At 39.6% G+C, this 20702-nt stretch overlaps 1 protein-coding gene and 1 long non-coding RNA gene across 3 annotated transcripts in view; both read left to right on the plus strand.

The window, feature by feature from the left end:
- The first annotated feature begins 2633 nt into the window (after positions 1–2633).
- Positions 2634–20702, plus strand: part of hpse2 (heparanase 2) — a 59848-nt gene continuing 41779 nt past the window's right edge. The window contains exons 1-3 of one of the 2 annotated variants that reach the window (XM_035954943.2): positions 2634–3098; positions 4808–4962; positions 6045–6206. In XM_035954943.2, the coding sequence (XP_035810836.2) occupies positions 2821–3098; positions 4808–4962; positions 6045–6206 (595 nt within the window). In that variant the 5' untranslated portion in view covers positions 2634–2820. The remainder of the gene's footprint in view (positions 3099–4807; positions 4963–6044; positions 6207–20702) is intronic. The other variant, XM_023284935.3, reaches the window with a different exon arrangement.
- Positions 18048–19419, plus strand: LOC129350804 (uncharacterized). The gene is made up of 2 exons (XR_008604323.1): positions 18048–19088; positions 19203–19419. It is a non-coding gene; the product is annotated as an uncharacterized LOC129350804 (long non-coding RNA).

Genomic DNA, 20702 nt, shown 5'->3' on the forward strand with positions numbered 1-20702 from the left:
TTAATCGCCTTTTTCTAGTCGATATGAGTTGATAGATCTCATATTTCCTGTTGTATCTATATTTTGTTTAAATACACTGGTATCCGTGACGTAAAATAATAATAATAATAATAATAATAATAATAATAATAATAATAATAATAATAATAATAATAATAATAATAATAATAATAATAAATATTTAATTTAATCAAACATGACAACAAGGCTCTGTTTGCAACTAAACGTTTTGATATTCACATTTTTAAATATACATTTTCTTGTACGTTTTCTTGTATATTATATCCGACTTTAAATGATTAATCGATAAATTCAGCGTCGTATTTATGCTTCGCAGTATGTTTTATACGAATACGGAGATTTTTATTCAGTCAAAATACGCTGCTGGAAGAAACTCTTCCCTCAACATATGGGCCGAAAGTTACACATCCAGAGCAGCTCTTATCTTGATGTAGGTTATTTTTTATCTTCCTGTTTAATGTAGGGGAGTGTGTGCAGACAGGGGCTGCGCTGTTTATGGTTTAAATCTCAAGCCTGTCCAATAAAACTGCAACAAAAAACTTTTTTAAAAACGCTGTGGATCATTTAAAAAAAAAACAATTCAGGCCTTATAAAATCGGTGCAACATTCAGGGCAAATCCATCTCAAGATAAGAAAAGCAAGGCAGTTTCCCTCAAAATATTATATTTCTCATATTGATGTTTTTCCAGGCTTGAGTTTCTTTTTACGTCTCTCAGAAATGAACATCCTCAGAGGTGACCGGATGTCCCACAACGCAGTTTAACACTAGCCAGTTGAAGAACTCGTATAAATATCTACAAGTTAAAGAGAAAACCTTCCTACTGAAAACAAAAACTTTGTCCTGATTGAAACCACATGTCAGCTATGATGTCTAGCTGTTCCAAAATGACAACACGAAGAAACATGAACCAGGAAACTTTTCTAATGTGTATGTGTGTGTGGTACAGGCCCAAGAAGATGCTGCTGAAGCCTCAGATTCTGTGCGTAACGGCTCCATGTTGGTGCCAAAATAGTGTTTCGGTAATCCGAAGTTGCGCATGAGACTTTTCAGCCTTTCAGATGAACAATTACTAGAATAATTTGTCCTAAAAGAAAAGACAGTGACTGACAGTGAAGGGACTTGTTTATTCTGCCCCAGAGGTTCCAGTGAGGAAACTTTTATTGCTGAATTAAGTCTTCACTGGGTGTGTATCCTCCACAAAAGCAGTCTGTTCGTTTAATGGGAACTTTCGTGCCCAAAGCCCGAAAAGTTAACACCTCGGAAAATGTAGTGTTTACTGTATTCGTGAGTAGGTGTTGTAGACGGGAATTAAAACACACATTAAAATGGTGATTTTCCTCGGTACATTTTCCTCTCATTTAGTTTGCTGCTCATCTGTGAGACAGCAGTGACCTTTAACGACCATTTCTCGACGCACTGACCGCCCGAGGAGAGTCTACAGAATTCACGACAGACTTCACTTTGTTTGGTTCTGTGTTCTCTGTTTTTTTTTGTTTTTTTTTTTTTATTCACTAATGCCCCCAAAACATCTGGACTGAAAAGTCATATAAAGAGTTTATAGGTGAGTTTCATATGTAGGAACTTAAAATCCAAATTGGTTTTGAATGTCTCTGGAAAAAGGGGCCAAATTGTTCATGTTACCATCTCCAGAAGTCATTTGAAAAACATGTGATCAATCAGTTGTTTGTTACAACTTGAACCTCTAATATGAAGCGGGAATTATGCTGTTAACAACATTGTTCTTCTGATGGAACAGAGCTTGTGTTTTCTTGATGTTCAGCCTGGGGATTCATGGGCCGAAAATGAGCACTTTTCTTCTGGAACATTTAATTTACGATGCGCAAACGGTGATGTACTCCAGAACATAGTCAGTTATTCAGTCTGTGGTCTGAAGAGATCGTTTCTTAGTGCGATGTTCGTAATATAGAATTATATAGATATGGATATATGAGTTAGTTTAATAAGGGGTAGGCCTTTTGTGAGTCAATCTGAGTTTAAGCGAGTTTAACCTGAAATCCCAGCGGATAGAGTTTTACGCAGTCTTTCTTTGCACAGTTATTATGATCTAGATTTCTTATTTTTAATATCAGAGTATCCCTTACATTTTCTTCATCGTCATGCTTTTTTAAACTGATCGATAATCTTTCCATAAAATGCAGATCTTTATCTTAATAAAAGGAATAACGAGCGTTGTTTAGTCATTTTTTTAATGGTAGAAACCATTTTCATCGTCATCATAATAAACACCTCACAACAAGTAAATGTGCGCACCTACTTGTTGATCCTTCTCGCTTCATTTTTGGATGCATTTTTGGTTTTCTATAAAATAATATTTCCTTTGTTCTTCAAACATGATTTAATAAAACTTTCAATGCCAATTTTATCAGAAAACATTCTATTAAATATTTACCAAACGGTGCGTCCTCGCCTCTCCAGCATAAATTGTGAACTTTATGAGCTGGGAAAACTACTTTGGAGCAGTCTGTGCTCATACCTCAGAAAACCTTAGAGGGGCGGTGCTGCCTCCTCTCCTCCTCCCAGCTTCTGGCTCTCACAGCCGGGAAGGCTGGGTCGGGGCGTGCGCTCTTGCGTGCAGCTCCCCAAAAAATACTCAGAGGGGCGGGGGGCACAGGGGTGAGACAGCTAGACAGGAAGACAGATCCACATCGATGAGACCGAGGTAGAGAACCGCCATCGAACTTCGCGGCCGCAGAGTTAGTTCGGTTGTTTTTCTTCTTTCCACCTTTAAGCGTCATTACGCGCACCGATTCCACTGCTCTCCAAGAAACCCCAAGAAGATGCCCAAATCCTCACCCTGCGTATTCCCGTGGTCCTCCCTGTGGCTGGCATCTTTGATTACGTTGGTGGTGCAGTCGGTGCTCTCTTCCTCCTACTCGTCTTCTTCCTCTTCGTACCAGAGACCTGCAGCCGGTGATAAGCGGCCGGGCTTCATGGAGAGGACGTTGGTCCTCCTGGATGTCAACACCCGCAGTCCGATCAGAGTCCTCAACGACAACTTTCTGTCTTTGCAGCTGGATCCATCGATCATCAAAGACGGTTGGCTGGACTTCCTCAGGTACCAGAGCTCTGTAGTGCATGCCACCACCATCAGCGTGTCTGTCTGGGTGCCCACTTCTGAAATGTTTGGTGCTTCTTTTAGTCGTTACGCACGCAGCCACGTTGTCTGAAGTGTCATGGAGCGATCCAGGACGCTTCTTCCTCTCTCGGGGAAATGAGAAGTCCAACGCACCACAAAGATTTTTCATCGATTTAGACCGAGGGCGGCCAAATCCAAACCCAACACATAATTTAATAATGCGACTCTGGGAGTGAGCAGTTACTTCAAAGTGGACTTGTAGCTGTTACGGTTAACTTTAGGCAAAACTTTGCGCCAGTTACTTATCCATGCAAGATGTGCGTTTTATAAGTTAATAAATCCAGTTTGGGGAATTATTTTTTCCCCTGTGCTAACCGTGTTGATTCAACCCATACATACTTGTTTACATAGAGGGGAAATTTTTGATTTAGTTTTACTTCTTGTTGTTACTTTTTCTCTGGAAAGTCAAAACGAAGCACAATGTGAGACCCGTTAAACTGTTCCAGTGTCATCATGAATTGTATAGCATGCCATTATAAAATGTAAAACTTGTAACAATCATTTTAATTAAATGTTTACACTAGCCCAAATATATATAATTATACTCATAACATTGACAACTTAATATGCATTGGATTTAATTTAAATATATCAGGCACTGTAAGGCACATTAGTCACTATTAAGTCAGGAGCATGTGTTCCTGTGTCTCATACTTCTCTCATAAGAAAAGAAGGTAAACCCGGTTTCTAATTTTACAGGAGTCTACATGTAAAAGAACATTGTTTTTCTAATTTTCACTTCCACCACATCACAAAACCCACCATCCCTTCCTCTCTGACAAAACCACGTATATGACTTTGTTCTGGGTTAGTGGCTTTTATCCAGTATTCAGTCTTCCTAATAAAAATATCCTAAAAAAGTACACTCGTCTACTAAATGAAGAGATGGCTTAGCATCATCCTAAATGAGCCGCGGTTTGTACTGCGAGGCCTGTTGACTGTCATTTTACTGTTAGCCGACTGCCACGTAGGCTGTCGTGAAAAAAAATCTGTCCCGTGCTAATTTTTTTCCAACATTAAAACTTGATATGTGCTAAATATGAACTTATTTATATATAAGCTGAGATTAATTGAGTATTTTCAATTGCTGTGTGCGCAAAAACGCAAAAGCCTCTCGATTTTCAGGGTAAGACATCTGAAAATTAAAACACCAAATGGGAAAAGTCTTTTATTTTGCTGTATACATAACTTCTTTGAATCTAAAATCGAGAAGAGTAATCCTCTGAACATTACGTGTGTTGTTTTTAATGCGTTCCTCAGGTTGGATCTGTACCTGCTGTAGGAGCTTCTTAATGCTTTTTCCATCCGTGGCAGATGAAGTCTGTTTCTTGGGCCTGCAAACCGAGACTCAATAAATTTGCATAAATGAATAAATAAAAATTAAACAGCTTTTTCTGTTGATCTTTCACTCTATTTCCTAAAAAAAAATAGGCTATTTGAATTACAGTTTGGGAATAAAGTAAACTTGAGCGTATGAGGTGAAACAAAGACGATTTTTTTCCTGCTTCTCCCAAATACGCCCCTGATTACAACACGAATGTGCAGACACAGGAAACATTTTACAAGCTTGTGACTATGTGGACAATATTTTTCCCCCTAACCTTAGTGTGTTTTCTTTCTGTGCGCAGCTCCAAGCGCCTGGTGACCCTGGCGCGCGGCCTGTCGCCTGCGTTCCTGCGCTTCGGCGGAAAAAGAACCGACTTCCTGCAGTTCAACAACCAGAAGAACCTCGCCAAGTTCAGAGGACCAGGACCGGACTACTACCTGAAGAACTACGAGGACGGTGATTAGGCACTTTCTTGCTTTTACAACGCGTTAAAACGCCGTCTCCATGCTGTTCCGCTCTGTGGACACGAGCGCAGAATTATTCTTCCTCTGAAGGTTTATTTTGCACAACAAATAGAGGGACATGCCCGTTTATTACTAACATGAACCCGTGAAGTGTGCGAGAGAAGTTATGAGGAAAACTCAAAGCGGATTAAAGGTTTTTATTCCTTTTCCAGCCCCCACATCGCTCAATACTAATGTATCGGCCAAACAGTGAACTGCATCAGCTGTAATGTTCAATTTTATTTAAATACATTTTTTAAAATGCTGTAGAACGATTGGGTGCTTCTAATAGTGTCGACTGACACTGCAAAATTATGCCGCAAAAGAACAAAAACAAATTAGAAACACTTTTGGGTTCACAGCACTCTCAAGTCCAAAAATATACCCTCCAAAATATAAAAAAAAGTAATTTATTTAAAAAAAACAAAAAAAACAAAAAAAAACAGCTTGCATTTGTTTAATGTATCTAACTATAATGCCAACTAAGCTTAAAAGGGAAGTTAGGAATATTGTTTTTGAAACATGGGACTTATTTACACATTTGTGTCACTTTTAAGAGAATTTTATTTTTTATGTGTTAAATTTGAGATTTGTGTTCAATTCTGTTAGATTTATGTACAGGCAATTTTCAGCTTAAGTCATCTCCAGGCACTTCACAGAGTTATTAAAGTATTACAGAACAAATCCAAAGATTCCCTTTGAGCAGCTCTCCGGGAAGAAGAAACTCACTTTTTATAGGAAGGAACTTCAAGCAGAACCAGACTCAGGGATGGCAGCCATCTGCCCCGACCAGGTGGGGTGAGAGAAAAGCACAGCAGAGAGGAAACAGACCAACAGGACACTAAACCCTTCATATTTTTCTGTTCTGGTTTTGAAAAGTGACACATTTGCTGGAGGAAAAATGAAAGTTGATGGAGGCTTTACTTGCAAATTATTGAAGCAAAAGTTGAGATATAAAGGAAAATGACAACATGATATTGGTCAGTTCTTGAAATATTTAATAGAATAACATTCATTTCTACCATTTACGTGCAGATATAGTGCGCAGTGACATTGCATTGGACAAACAGAATGGCTGCAAACTGGCCAACCACCCGGACATAATGCTAGAGCTGCAGAGGGAGAAGGCTGCCACCACACAGCTCGTCCTGCTGAAGGAGCAGCTGTCCAACATCTACAGCAACATTACAATAACAGGTAGGAGATCACACACACACACACACACACACACACACACACACACACACACACACACACACACACACACACACACACACACACACACACACACACACACACACACACACACACAACACAGGTCTTTCTCTGGCACCTACACACATCCTACACATATTGTCTGGACTCTGTGGGTCACGTGCATCCATGCAGGAGTGCGTGTGCACTCGCATAAAAGCATGGCAGTGTAAACCATCAGCTTTCAGAATGACAAGTGTAATTTGAAAGCAGGAATGTGAGGATGGATCGAGGGCTGCAGCAGCAGAGGCGAGTAAACAGAGAGCTGACGTTTTCACTGGTTACAGTTAACCTGACCGCAGAAAGAGCTCCGTAGTCCTGAGTTTTGGGTGGGCTGCATTTCTAATCTGTGACTGTGATTGAATGGAATGGAAATGAGGAGCTGCAGGAGAAGAGTTTAAGTGAGGGATTTACCTGTTAGAATAGCTGCGGTGTTTGGAATCGTTCACAAACCTGGGCTCGGCGGTGAGTTGCCAAAAAAAAGACAGGATCAGTTTATTTGTCTGGTTATACAGAGGTTTGATTTCTAAATTAAATTTCAGTTGGTTGGGTAATAGGGAAAATACTTTGACACTCAATAACGTAAGCCATAAGAGAGTAGAATGAGTGTAGATAATATGAGTTTTGCTGACTGGAATGGAAATGAGGATCTGCAAGAGAAGAGAGAGTTAGTGAGGGATTTGCCTGTTTAAGTAACTGCAGTTCTCGGAGTCGTCCACAAACCCGCCGCTTGGCAATCAGTTGCTTTTAAAACACTGTCAGTAAATACTCTTTGTGTGGTTTTCCAGAGCTTTGATTTTCAAATTAAATTTTGGTTGGATGGTTTGAGTAACAGGGGAAATACATCTGGAGCTCAAAAATGTAAGCCCTAGGAAAGTACAAAAAGCACATTTAGCTTAGCTTGCTGATGGCTGATCAGTGCAAACTAGAACAATATATGAAATCCTAATCTTCATCTTTAGTCTCAAACAGAAACACACAGGCCTTATCCTCTTTGGTATCTTGAAAAGTCAATGGGAGGAGAGTGTTTTTTGGGAAGGCAGGATTTTTATTTCAGAGAACCACCCAGAAAGTGAGCGCTGGAAGCCAAGGAGCTTGTGGAAAAGTAATTTTGGACTTTAGAGCTGACTAGCGACCCACACAGAGAATACATTAATTTAGTACCTTACAGGAGCCAAAGTCACCTTTACCAAGTCTTGCTTTGATACAGTAATGCTGATCCAGGGAGATATGAAATATTTGGGGATGCATTTCAAACAGAGTTTGATTAATGACATGAAACGATGAATCTAAATCTACCTTAAATGATCCCAGTTGCATTTACCTCCAGTATTTTGAGTCATTACACACAAGCGGTGACCTCACACCAGTGTGTCTCTTCCATGTTTTCAAAGGGTCCCGCTTCCCTGGAACAAAGCGACCCTCTGTGCGTAGCCATATGAGTGCTAGAGGGAGATACGGACAGCACACATCAGCTGCGTGTTTTGAAATAGTCTCAAGTGCAAAAGTCAAAACACGGCGTTGTCAAATCCATCAAAGAAGGCAAATACGTAGAGAAAGAATTTGGACCTGGTCGCGTGACGGGTCAGTTCACAAGTTCAGATCAGGAGTCATGCACTATAGGACCTAATCATTAATTCTGCCGTGCTGCAGCCGTGCTTGAAAACTCTTTGGCCTTCCAGTGTTTAACTTTGCCACCGCAGTTATGTTTAATGTAGCCCTGATATTGTCAGATACCTGCATTCAATTTTGCAGATTTTTATCAGTGCAATCTATTGTTGATGCTGATGTTGATTATGTGGTTGTTTCTGAGTTGTTCTGACTCAAGATTTTTTATAGTTAAGTATTAGTAGTATGGATGTAAATGCCACTCATATAAATTCAGAAAATGATTTAACGTGATTCTCATGGCACCTCTCAAAGATAGTATTGAACTGTTTAAAAGTCTAGATATGCAGTCTTTATAGTAATACATATAATTATAACATGCAGTTGTCTTAATATATTATTATAAATCTGTTCCTTGTCATTATCATCTGAATTGTTGTGTCTGGGAGAAATTACTGAGCTGCTTTCAGACATGCACTCCTTTCCATTAATCGGACTGCATCTGAATGTGTCAGCTTCATGTCTGAATAAACACCCTGCACTATTTTCCTCAAAAGTCTTGGCAGCGACTTACTGGGTCAGACCTGCTAACATGTAGGGAGGTGCTGCATATTTTTGAGGGACATGACAGTCTGGGAAGTGGCACTCAAAGCTGGGACGTAATCCCATGTATTGTTTTGGAGAATGACCTAAGCTGCAATAGCATGAGAGAAAAATTCTCCACATTCGCCTGGTATGTTGAAGCAAGAAAACTCTGATGCACTGTCCAATGTCGTGTGAATGTTTTTCACATACCGCGGGCTCTGTCTCTCTCTGTGTGAATGAAGCCGTGCTGAACGTTGATAGAAAAGTGAGCTACATCTCAGTGACAGGATGCTGTCACTTTAACAGACTGTCGGCAGTATAAAGGTATCGCTAAAAGCCTGTTGGAGACAACTAGACCGTGTGTCACACTTGTGCTATAGTGCTAATGTCTTTCAAAATTAAGACCACATTTCCCATAAGCCCCGCTGCTTCCTGCACAAAGAGGATGTTGCCTCTAGCTCACTTCGCCGTGCTGCAGCATGGAGGCCACCAGAGGCTGCCTGTGATAGTCAAGTAAAAATAAACACTTTGATGAGTTACTGAGGATAAAATATGCATCGTTCTTTTAGGCTTATTCTGCTCTTGTGCAGACTCTCATTGCTTTGGTTCAAGTAAATATTACAACTGACTGCAGGTGGGAATAAGATAAAATATGGTTTAGAAATATTCATGCAGTAAGACTTATAGTGTAAATGAATCATCCTGCATGTTATCTTTCCACATGCTCGGTATTTTTGCATCGTTTTACTGACTGATTAGGACCCTGCGGAGGATTTTGTCTTTTTAAATTTGCTGTGGTGGTTCCTATTAAGGCGTAAAAGTGGAGATGAGAGACAGACCACGGCATCATGCTGGTTTTTGAGCAGGTGCAGAGGCAAGAGGGAAAGCCAAGCAAAAGGACTTTATTTACTGGCTGATTTACTGTGAAGTGTTCTCACAAAACTTCATTCCTTCAGCATAGACACAAGCTAGAGGTCTGCACCTGGGAAATGTTGTTCGTACGTCTGACAAATATTTCTTTAATGACGTTCTTGGAGGTGGAGCTGCTGTCTTTGTTGGAATTTAACATATACCGCTAGTGGGGGGAATAAGTCTCCAGAATAAGCCTCGAAAAGCCCCAAAAGTGTGAACATGTTTGAGCAATGGTCTCATTATTACACAGAGTTAAACTCCGAGCACGTTGTGTAAACTAGGATCTGTGCAAAGGCCTCTCTTCTGTGCGGCGGAGAGAAACAGGGGTGCAGAGGATGTGTTTAAATATGGTCTGGTAACAATTAGTCAAGATTCACTCTGTGTGTGTGTGCATGCGTATGTGTGTGTGTGTGTGTGTGTGTGTGTATGTTAAGGCAGGTGGTCTTTAAAGGACTTTTAACAGTCTCGCTCCATCCTTTTCCACTCACCACTGTCTGACCCCTGACCCAGGCTTGTTAGAGCTATCAGTAATGGGGCCACTCTCAGCTAACATCCACACATGCATTCAGCGAGGGAATTCAATGGAGAAATTACCCCGACCTCAGACAAGGTCACGGCCAGCGTCATTTCATGTCTGTCCGCAGGACTGTACCCCTCCATCAGGGATCACTTCTTTACTCCTTCTTTATCCTCTGTTCGTCTTCTTCTCCACATCTTAGCACCTCTCCCAAAGTTTCTGTCACGTGTTTACCGTTGGTTTAGCTTTGTATATTGTGAGTTCATGTGAAAGTCCCATGTTTATTTGACACTTCAGAGAATGAGGCGGTCAATCCGCTCAACTTGTGACCCCAAAGGTCTCGTTCGTGTGTTTAAGATTCGAAAGATAAACACAACTCAATTTAAGAATTCTTACACTGGGTTTAGTTATTCTTGTTGTTTGAGGTCGGTCGATCAATACTTGTGAACACGGACCAGATGAAAATCTTCTGAAAACAGAGAAACTGGAGAAGCAAGAGTCAGATATAAGAGTTTTTTTTATTAGTATTAAAGTCTGTAGCTGCTTGCGAGATGCTGTGTAGGAAATTTGTTTTGCCCTTTCTTTTAGAAGTAGACGATTTTGAATGAAATATCATCTTTGATTTTCAAGAGATGGAAAACCTTTTGAAATTACAGATAGGTGCACAGTGTATACGTCAGTTAATCAATGGGAGTGAAAGACAAAGTCTGTTTATGTCCATCTCGAAAGAGCTCCACCGATGTGATACGAAAAATAAAAAACATGCATGCATCACGACTTCCTTCGCAGGTTTTCAGTGAGGAAAAAAAAGTCCTTCTTTTACAGCATATGCAGCATGGAAGGAAACTTGTAAAAAAGGAAAACACGAGTTATACTCCATGTTGACATGAATACAAGACAAGAACAACATTACATGGACCAGGTCCTCTTGAGGCGTCCTGTGGTGTCTGGCACCGAGAAGTTTCCACCTGAATGCCAAAATTTTGAACTGGGGTTTGAGTCACATCTTGGACATGGAATCCATTTTGCTTTTTGGCTCGTTATTTTATGGTTTTGACCCCATGCAGTCACTGGATATCAGAGGAGGAGGGGGAGGTTGGGAAGAGGAGGCGTCCAGAGGAGATATGAGGGTTAAGTAGACTTCCTAATGAGGAAGCCGTAACCTAGATGGGAGGCAAACTGGATTTTAGCTCAGATTCAGGGTCATGGAGAGCATATTGTATATATTAAAACTAAACTGCAAGTAATTCTGTACATAAGTTTGGAGATCCAGCAACAATTTAACCTTCAATCCAACCCTTTGGGGTGTTTTTAACCTAGCCAAGGCTAGATGTTTAGTGGAGAATGAATGCATTCGTTAAAGAGGACTGAAGATCATTGCAGAAACAATCTGACACTTTTTCCGGAGACCTCTCATTTCACCTCTTCTGTCCTATACACCGATGGAATTAATCATGTAGCAGTTCCTAGAATCAGCGGAATCCCCTGCATGAGCCAGAGCACAAATTAGCCATTGTGGCCGTGTGCTACGAAGAGACTCATCAGTGTTCACAGATGGTTGTGAGAAACAAAGCCAACAGTGCTACGAGATCCTCAGTTTTGGTTCGAGGCGTCACATTAAGCAGCATTATTTTTATTTTAGATGAGTCAAAAGTTGGCATGGCGATCAATCAGATGGTTTGCAGCCTCGACATCACGATTTAGCCTCTCTTTCTTAGTCTGATCTCACATGCGCAGGATCAAGTGATACAAATGTTTAGAGTGTCTAATCAGTTGTTAGGTTTAACTAAACATACCGAGAGCACATTGGACACTAATACCTGAGTGCCTCTCTTTGAACTGACTCAGGGGTGCAGCAGTTGTAGGCAGGAAGCTGCAGGGCTCCACTGAAGGGAAACATGAGAAGACTGATACTATAGAAAAGACATAAGAGGTGCGAAATGGTGCTAATGTAACCACTCTTTCCCTGCAAATGTGCACATGCAAGAGAGCAAGGCTATTATTTTCAACTTACATAGTGGCTATGTAGTTTATTTGCCATGTACACAATCTTTCCCTAACCGAACCATTCCTAGGCTGCCATGTGGTCCTCATGGAGAGTGGAAGAACAGATTTCGTCTCTGGTGAAAGATCTCCTACCTGAGGTTTACATAAAAATCTCACTAAGCAGGCCAGAAAATATCAAATGGGATGCCAAATTTGAAAATTAATTTCAAATGTTCCCTATGTAGTGTTCTAGTTAGCTACGCTCGATGAGTAATGATTTTTGGCGTCTTTCTACCTTGTTAAATCGACAGTACTTCTTTGTGCAAATTTAATGCAAAACTGCACATCAAATATGTCAGCACACATTCATATTTTACAACTGCTTTGGCTCAGTTATGACATTAGAATTTGCGCGCACAGAACTTTCATTCTGTCTGGAATACAGTGAAACCTATATACCTGACTATAAGCATAATGAGTCACTGAACAAGAAATGCATGACGACAGAAGGGTAAGGAAATCTGAAAATCCAAATATTGGGAGCAGACACAGAACAGGCAATTTACTGAACATCTGTAAACGGCTTAAAAATCTTTTCATCAAAACAAACTGGCACAGCTGTGGACAGTCAGATGGCCTCGAGTTAAAACTTTCTGTTTTCACTCATATGAAAATCAAACCATATTTTCTTGCAAAAGTGGGGAAACATACTCCATCTCCTCTATTAGTTCTGCTATACGGCCCCTCCTAGCCTTTTATCTGCCCTCGTCTTAATCTCATATTTGGACCCCTTTCGTGGACTAAAAGTGCTCTTCCAATGTCTTCCTCATCTTTTCCTTTGAAATTCCCTCTGTGAATGAGTTCACACAAGGCAAAAAAGTTGCAATTTAGGTGTCACAGCTTCTCTAACTGTGTGATAAATTTAAATTTGTGAGTTTGACCTGCCAAGTTTCACACCGAAACACTACAGTGCAACCAAGGAATCAATATTATCTGCTTATATTTCTTGAGGTCCACAACGATGTTATTGGATTTGAGCGGCCACTGCAGCACTTGGATGGTTAAAACTAACACGGTTGTATGTTTTTTCACGTCACGGATTCGCCGACAGTTTGCTTTTTGATATTATTTAAAGAAGAGGAGCTGGAACCCTGCTGTAGTGTCCTGCCAGGAACTGAGGCAAGCAAACTGTGTGGGTTTTTATACTGTTACACTAAGTTTAGTCTATTTCCTTCTCTTTTAAGAAAAATTATTCATCATATATTAATGAATTTAAAATGTTTCTCTTTTATAGAGGCCAAGCAATCTCTCATCTCACACATTATTAATTACATCTTTTTGTCCCATTTTAGCAAATATTTCATCATAAATAGAGAAATAGTTTAACTGAACAACTTTATATGGAAAAAGACTGTTAACATTTGCTGCTACTTGCACTTTAGATGCATGTACATTCTTCACACAATGTATTAAAAAAATACATTTCAACTGAAAACTATTAACTAGTGAGAAATAAAAGAAACATCAAGTGAAAGCAGGAGATATGCCAGTGGTCTGTGGTCAGACGTCAACAGAGTTTGCTGATACAAAGACCAAACTGCAATAAGACAATATCATCAAGGAATTAAAGATAACACCAAAGTGAAATTAAACATGACCTTTAACCCTCTGAATTTTTATGCTGGCAAGTTTGAAAAACAAATCAAATATCCAACGTGAAGCCATTTATTAGAGCTACAAACTGTAAAAACAGGAAAACTCAATTGGATTTTCAGCTTCCTGTGTGCAGTTGCGTTGGGAAAATGAACTCTACTAAGCTTAAAATTTGTAATATTTCATCAAAGTCACTTTATTCTGCTTATCTAATTAAAAAGGGCCAAAAGTAAACAATTCATTTTAACCAGGTCCTGTGATAAGCAATAAATTCTGCACTCCTCAACACGACTGAGAAGTTGCGTGACAGCAGTTTAGTTTTCAGGTGAACTAGGCTGAACTGCAGGCTGTGTTTTCACAGAGCAGATTGGAGACAAGTATGGAGGCAAATTAAGAATGCAAATAATAAAATATAGATTGTATGTGGATCCCCCTGTTTCTTCCAGTGTTGGTCATGAATATGTGCATGTTGATTTCAGGTTATTTAAATTTTTCTAAAATAAATAATCGTAAATTTAAAATGATTTATGACATCATAGATCTGTTGTACTACACACACAAGACACTTTGGAGTTCTCTCTACTTCCAGCCATGGTTGTGCTGTTTCCATAGAGCTGCAGGACTTCATGTTGCAGTGAAACTGAGCCCACAGTGAGACAAAATGTTACAGAAGCAAAAAAAAGGCCCAGAAACTCAGAAGGTTAAGTGATATGCGCCAAATTGGCTTGAATTCTGGTTCAAATTCAGACTTGGTTTAGAGTTTCAATGACAAATTTTTTGGGGGGTCACATTAAATACAGCCAACAATGAGCACTTGATTATGATGACGAATCAGAACCAGACCAGGAACGACTGTGCTGCCATGAACAAGCTGAAATCTTAACATGTGGTGGTTTTATGGAACACCAAAGCTAGTGACTGACAGCGACCCACCTGACAGATGCTCAACAAATCCAATGCTTAAGTCAAAAACAGACATTTTTATATCACCAACACTCACAGATCCAAATACTGACTGATGGAGTGAAAGTTCTGCTGTTGTATTGGCTGCATGAGATTTGACATCCTTTAAACGCACAAATCCTCATGATTCAAATGGTGTAAACCATTGCAAGTTAGAGTTTTCATGGATTTGCTGCACTTACCTCTAATAACTACTGGTCCCTAAACGACTTGGTTGATTAGATTGCTCAACAGAAAGGCCTTGATCCAGGGTTAAGCCCTGCATCCCGTCACTGTAAACACTAGAGTTTCACACATGAAGGTATTTTACAGTCTATCACAGGGACACATCTTCACACAAAGCAGCTTTGTCAGACCATGAATGCAAATAAAACTGCATGACCTTATACTTGAAGTGTTTGGCTGAGATTTTAACAAGCTTTTTATAAAGATTCTTTTCTTTGTCAGTTTCCAGTTATCAGCAGTGAAGTAATGTCAGCATGACAAACTCCTGATTGCCATATTGACTCCTTTTTTTTCTTTCCACATGGCCTGCACAGATTCACAAGTGTCTTTTTTCCCTTGATCGAAAGAATACCTAGAGTTTAAATCACGGATGGACACAACTTGTAATTCCATGTGTTTGCAATATGCCCTGAGACAAGTGCCAGCAACCTGCAAACGAATGTCATTTTAATAGCCTGATGCATTGGAAATGTTTGAAAGCAGTCCTTCCTCCCCCTATGATTGTTTGGCATGACATCCAACCTCCACATTTTTCCTCAGAACTCTAGAAAACATACGTTTTGTGTCGGATTTCAAATCAGGGCACCGTGTTTCTTGACTGCTTTGAGCCAGTCTGTACCAAAGAGATGGACCTGTGGCTGGAAAGCTCTTGGAAACGTGTATGTGGTCATCTGCATGTGTATGTGTCAGGTCCGTATGCACCCAGATGAAGTCGTTATCCTGAGGGGAAACATGCCTCCTTCATTACCAGTGAGACACATTTTATTTCCTTAATTTAACTCTCAGGCTGTCATCTGTTATTTATGAGATTGTCCTCTGTGTGTGTGTGTGTGTGTGTGTGTGTGTGTGTGTCTGCACATATGTACTCTTTGTGTGTAAAGGTTGCACTGGAAGTTGGGGCTAGTGGGGGGCGAGGAAGCTGTAACCACTATTTAGGGAGGTGATTTGACCTGGTGTTTAAGAATGTTACGCTAATGTTTCTCCTCTCAACTACTTACGCTGGAATTCAACACACTCATTAGCGTCGCACAAATGTTTGCAGCGTTTCGGCATGCACGTGTGGGTGTGTGCGGTCCAGGAAAGCGTCTCCTTTTCTTTGTGAGAGCACAGTGTTGTATCATCAGGAGGAGTTCAGAAAAGAACATTATTTGATACTACATACATGTTGATATAGAACTTCAACCAAAACAGCATCAGCTCTTTATTTTCCTTGACCAAATGTAGTGTCTCTGCTTTCCAAATGCTTTTATTTTAACCCTGTCTCACTGACATTATATTCATACAATACTAATTTGCAACAATTAATTAGATTCGCAAGAGTCATAATGTTATCTAATGTACGAAAGTGTATTTTAATGATGCACATCTGAGCTTAAAGAGCTTAAATTTTTTTCTCTGTAATCTCTTCCTCATCTTGATGGATGCAACATGGCAGCTTCTCTTGTTTTCCATCATAGTTTGATTTTGTTTTGGATAAGTTGTTTCTTTTTTTTTTTTAGTTCAATGCATGGGTTTTGCCAGCCTGAGGAAATACCAGCTAGTGTTCATTTGGTAATCGCGGGGACATTAATGTCAACGTGTTAAAGCCACCCATATATTACCGTAAACTTCAGAAAATGTTGCTTGCCTAAGAGTTTGGCACGTTTTCCTTCTGGCCACTTGTGAATTCTCTTTAAATTCTGCTCTTTTTTTTAGGTTAGTTTTCTTTTTTTTCCTACATGGAGCATATGGCTGCTTGGATTGTGTTAGACCTTGTCAGACGCCATCTATCACTCCATGGTGTCCTGCTGAGCTGGAGATTCACAGCACAGCTCTCAGTCCTCAAAATGAGAAAACAAGAGCACGAGTGAACAAAGCAAGATTAAGAGAGGCGAGAGGGAGGGAAGGAAAGGGGGAAATGGAAAGAGTGAGAAATGAAATAACAACTACAGACAGTAGAGGAAAGCAGGAAAGGAACAAAATACTTGCCCTCATACGAAAGCAAAAAATACCGTTATCAGTCCTCTCTCTAGCATCTCAAGCCAGTTCTGGCAGTTTAGATCCATCGATCCAGCCAGCCCTTGTGGTGTAAAACTGTGCCTTCAAGCTTAACCAAACCTGTAAATGCTCAGGGTTCAGTAGCTTCACGAGTGTTTGACTCCCCGAGAACCTCAGAGCACGAAAAACACATTGGAAGCGTTCTTATGACAACATCTTTAATAATAAAAAGAAGTTGTTTCCAAAAATGTTTTACAGCCCATTAACTTGTATGAATTTCTAGTTACCTCTTACAAATGGAAGACAGAATAGCGCATATTTTGTATTATTTCTGTGGCATAAGAAGTGCATATTTCAAAGTTAAACTTACTCTACCTTTGCTACTCTACTTACGTCTCAGGAGATAAAAACATGAATAACATAACATTATCTAATATTCCCTACACAGCTCTGTATTTAAAAAAAAACGAGCAAGCAAAAAAAACGCTGACATTGTCCTCTATGAGAAAATCAACGAGGACGCAAAAACACAATAATTGAGAACGCATGTTTTTCCTGAAGGGATGAAGGGTTGGGAACGAAACTGAAGCTCTACCTGCTCCTGAGGCGTCGCTGCTGGCTGCCCCGACCTCTGACCCTCACATGAAACAGGAACATGTACGCGCCTCAGAGGGATATGTGAAGAAGCTACTTCCTAATTATCTCGTGTGTTAGATGCTGTCTGAAGAGCTCTGAAAACATCTGTCTGTTGCTTGTAAAAACAAACGAAAAATGGTAAAATGATACACATGAACACGAAACACGTTGTCCACTTGTGTCTCCCCTGGAACCAAAGGGTCTTGAAATATCCAAAAATAATCACAAATATTTATTCAGTGCATTCAGACAGAATATTAGTGGAGTGAAGATGGAAGCCAGATGGAAAAAAAAGCGGGCTCAGCAGTGAGTGGCCTTGTAACTTGTGTGTTCTTTATCAAATCTTAAGCTCAAGTACAGGACAAAAGCAGCCGTCCTCCACTGTAGCTACATCTCTGCTTACTGTGAGAACGACACAGTGAACTGTTGTGTTGAAGCAACATCTCCTGCCACACCTGCTTCTTTCTTGGCACTCTGCATTGGTTTTAATGTTAACAGTTGGTTGGGAATGTAGTAAATAACACTGCCCATAATGCAGTGCTCCTGCATTCAAATGAATCACGATCAGCTTGATTTATTCTGTCTGACATTTACCTGAAGGCAGTTTGTAGTTAGTTTGGCAAATTAAACAAACTGACACATTTGTTCTCTTGAAAACCTGACGTGCAACATGAATATGCAGAGGAAGCACATTGCTAACTGGTGAGAAAGCGTCTCGTGTATGGAGGACTAAAAGTGCCAAAATTAAATAAATAAATACATCATTAAATAATTAATTAAATATGTCATTAATTAATTAAAATTGGAATTAAATATTTCATTAATTAATTAAAATTGGAATTAAATATTTCATTAATTAATTAAAATTGGAATGAAATACTTAAATGTGTTATTAAATAAATATATCATTAAATAATTAAATATGTCATTAATTAATTAAAATTGGCATTAAATATGTCATTAATTAATTAAAATTGGCATTAAATATGTCATTAATTAATTAAAATTGGAATTAAATACATAAATGTGTTATTAAATATGTCATTAATTTATTAAAATAACAATTATTTTAAGTAAAAAACATATTTCATTATTTCACTATTTAATTAATTATTTCATGGTCCTTGCGTTGCAGTGGATCATGAATTTATTTTATCTGTCAACCTCGCCCGTCAAAGTCGGTGGGCGGATCCTAACACCTGATTGGTTACCCTGCACATCAAGTCAAGGCAAATCGATTCCAGATAATGGATTGACGCAGAGCTTGTGAACACATTCCGATACACTGGGTGGCGCTATTCACCTCTACGTTGGTTTGGATACTCAATAAAACAAAACTTTATTAGCAACCGCTAAAGACTCGGTCCTCTTTCCCAAATGTTGATACATGCGGTGCAAGACAAATTTTCCTTTAGCATTTCCTTTAGCATCTACTCGGCGCGCCACGGCTCGTCTCGGTTTAGTTGTTTTTCCATTACATTGAGTACCACCTCATCGTGGGTTGAGTCGTCATAGCACGGTGGCCCGAAAGTCCCTTACCGTCATTTTTGTGCGACACAAACGCAATGCAACAATGTACATGGAGGCGATAGTACACCTGCTGCTCGGTCTGTGGCTTTCTGTCAGATTCAGAGTAACAGAAGAGTCGGAGAAAGCTGAGAGCGGCGAGTCGAAACACTCAGGAGACACACAGGAGAGTTTGGGAGGCGATACAGCAGTATCAAGCTGAAGACAAGAGGATATGAACTAGACGACATATGAGGGTAAGCTAATGCTAGTTCGCTAGCTATCGTGTATCAGTCCTGTGAACGACCCTGTAATGGCTGCAGTTTATCGCTATTAGGTATTAAACTATGTATGCTGTGTATGTGTTTCAGATGCTCTCTGATGAGACTTCATGGGATTTACCTGAAGCAGCAGCACATGAGCCTGCAGTAGCACAAGGTGTAGAGGAGGAGGACAGAGATGTACAGGATGCACTGATGCACTACGTGTCATGCAAAGTTATTCTTCTTGTTATACTTCTGTTTTTCTGTCCCCGGACCGCTATTGTTTTCTTTAATGCAATTCTGACAATAAACTTTTGTAGATGTGTCTATGCTATTGTTTGTTTGTGAAGGTTAGCAAGATTAAATAAAAAATTAAACGCCAAAACATTAAAACAGCTGTTTTAAGAAAATTCCAGTTTGATAAATCAGTATTGCTTTGGTGTAATTCAGTCACCAGAATTATGAACCATAAAGGAGTTTGTGTTAAAACATGTTAAATCCCATTAAACACAAATACATTATTAGGGAATATAGAATTGTTTGGTTCAGACTGTTGACTCTTTTCCTACCAGTGTCTTAACAGACAAAATGAAAAGTTATGATGCAATCACATAAGTCACAAAATAGTTTATTAGTCAGCAGCAAAATCAAAACTATTTACAATGTGCAAAGTACAAACTGTGGTGGGCCTCTCCTACAGTGGAGGGCTAAAAGTAAAACTATATACAACTACAGGTGCTGGTCATATAATTAGAATATCATGAAAAAAGTTGTTCATTATTTCAGTAATTCCATTCAAAAAGTGAAACTTGTATATTATACTCATTCATTACACAGAGACTGATATATTTCAAATGTTTATTTCTCTTAACTTTGATGATTATACCTGAATACTAACAAAAATCTCAAATTTGGTATCTCTGAAAATTAGAATATTGTAGAAAGGTTCAATATTGAAGACACCTCTAATCAGCTAATTAACTCAAAACACCTGCAAAGGCCTTTAAATGGTCTCTCAGCCTAGTTCTGTAGGCTACACAATCATGGGGAAGACTACTGACCTGACAGTTGTCCAAAAGACAAGCTTTTTCGTGATATTCTAATTATATGACCAGCACTTGTAAATCTCAAGTCTATGGGAGGTGGACTCGCTCACACTCGCCGGCTGCCCACTGCCTACCCAGCTACCCCAGCTGCCCCAGCACACCCAGGAATGACTGGTTGAAGGCAGTATTCTGGGCCAGCTTCATTCTCTCTTGCCTCGCTGAGGAGCAACCAGATGTTCTCATCATGCTGGGCATGACTCCACTCCTCCTCAGCCTGCATCTCCACAAGTACGCTAGGAAGGTCCAATTTTCTGTGGCCCCCTTTCCTCTTGCCTAGACCAAAGACAGAAAAGTGATCAGAGTCAGCTTTAATGGCCAAGTAAGTACACAATATACACAGAATTTGGTTTCGGCTGTTGGTGTCATCCTAGGAATATGGAAGAGAATAATAAAAAATAAACAATAGAAAGAGGAACAGGGAGGAAAAAGAAATAGTAGTAAAATAGAACACAATATAAACAGAAATGTACAGCTAGACTGGAATGTATGAACACATTAGCAA

Source organism: Amphiprion ocellaris, chromosome 16 (genome assembly GCF_022539595.1).
Source record: "Amphiprion ocellaris isolate individual 3 ecotype Okinawa chromosome 16, ASM2253959v1, whole genome shotgun sequence".
Lineage (NCBI taxonomy): Eukaryota > Metazoa > Chordata > Actinopteri > Pomacentridae > Amphiprion > Amphiprion ocellaris.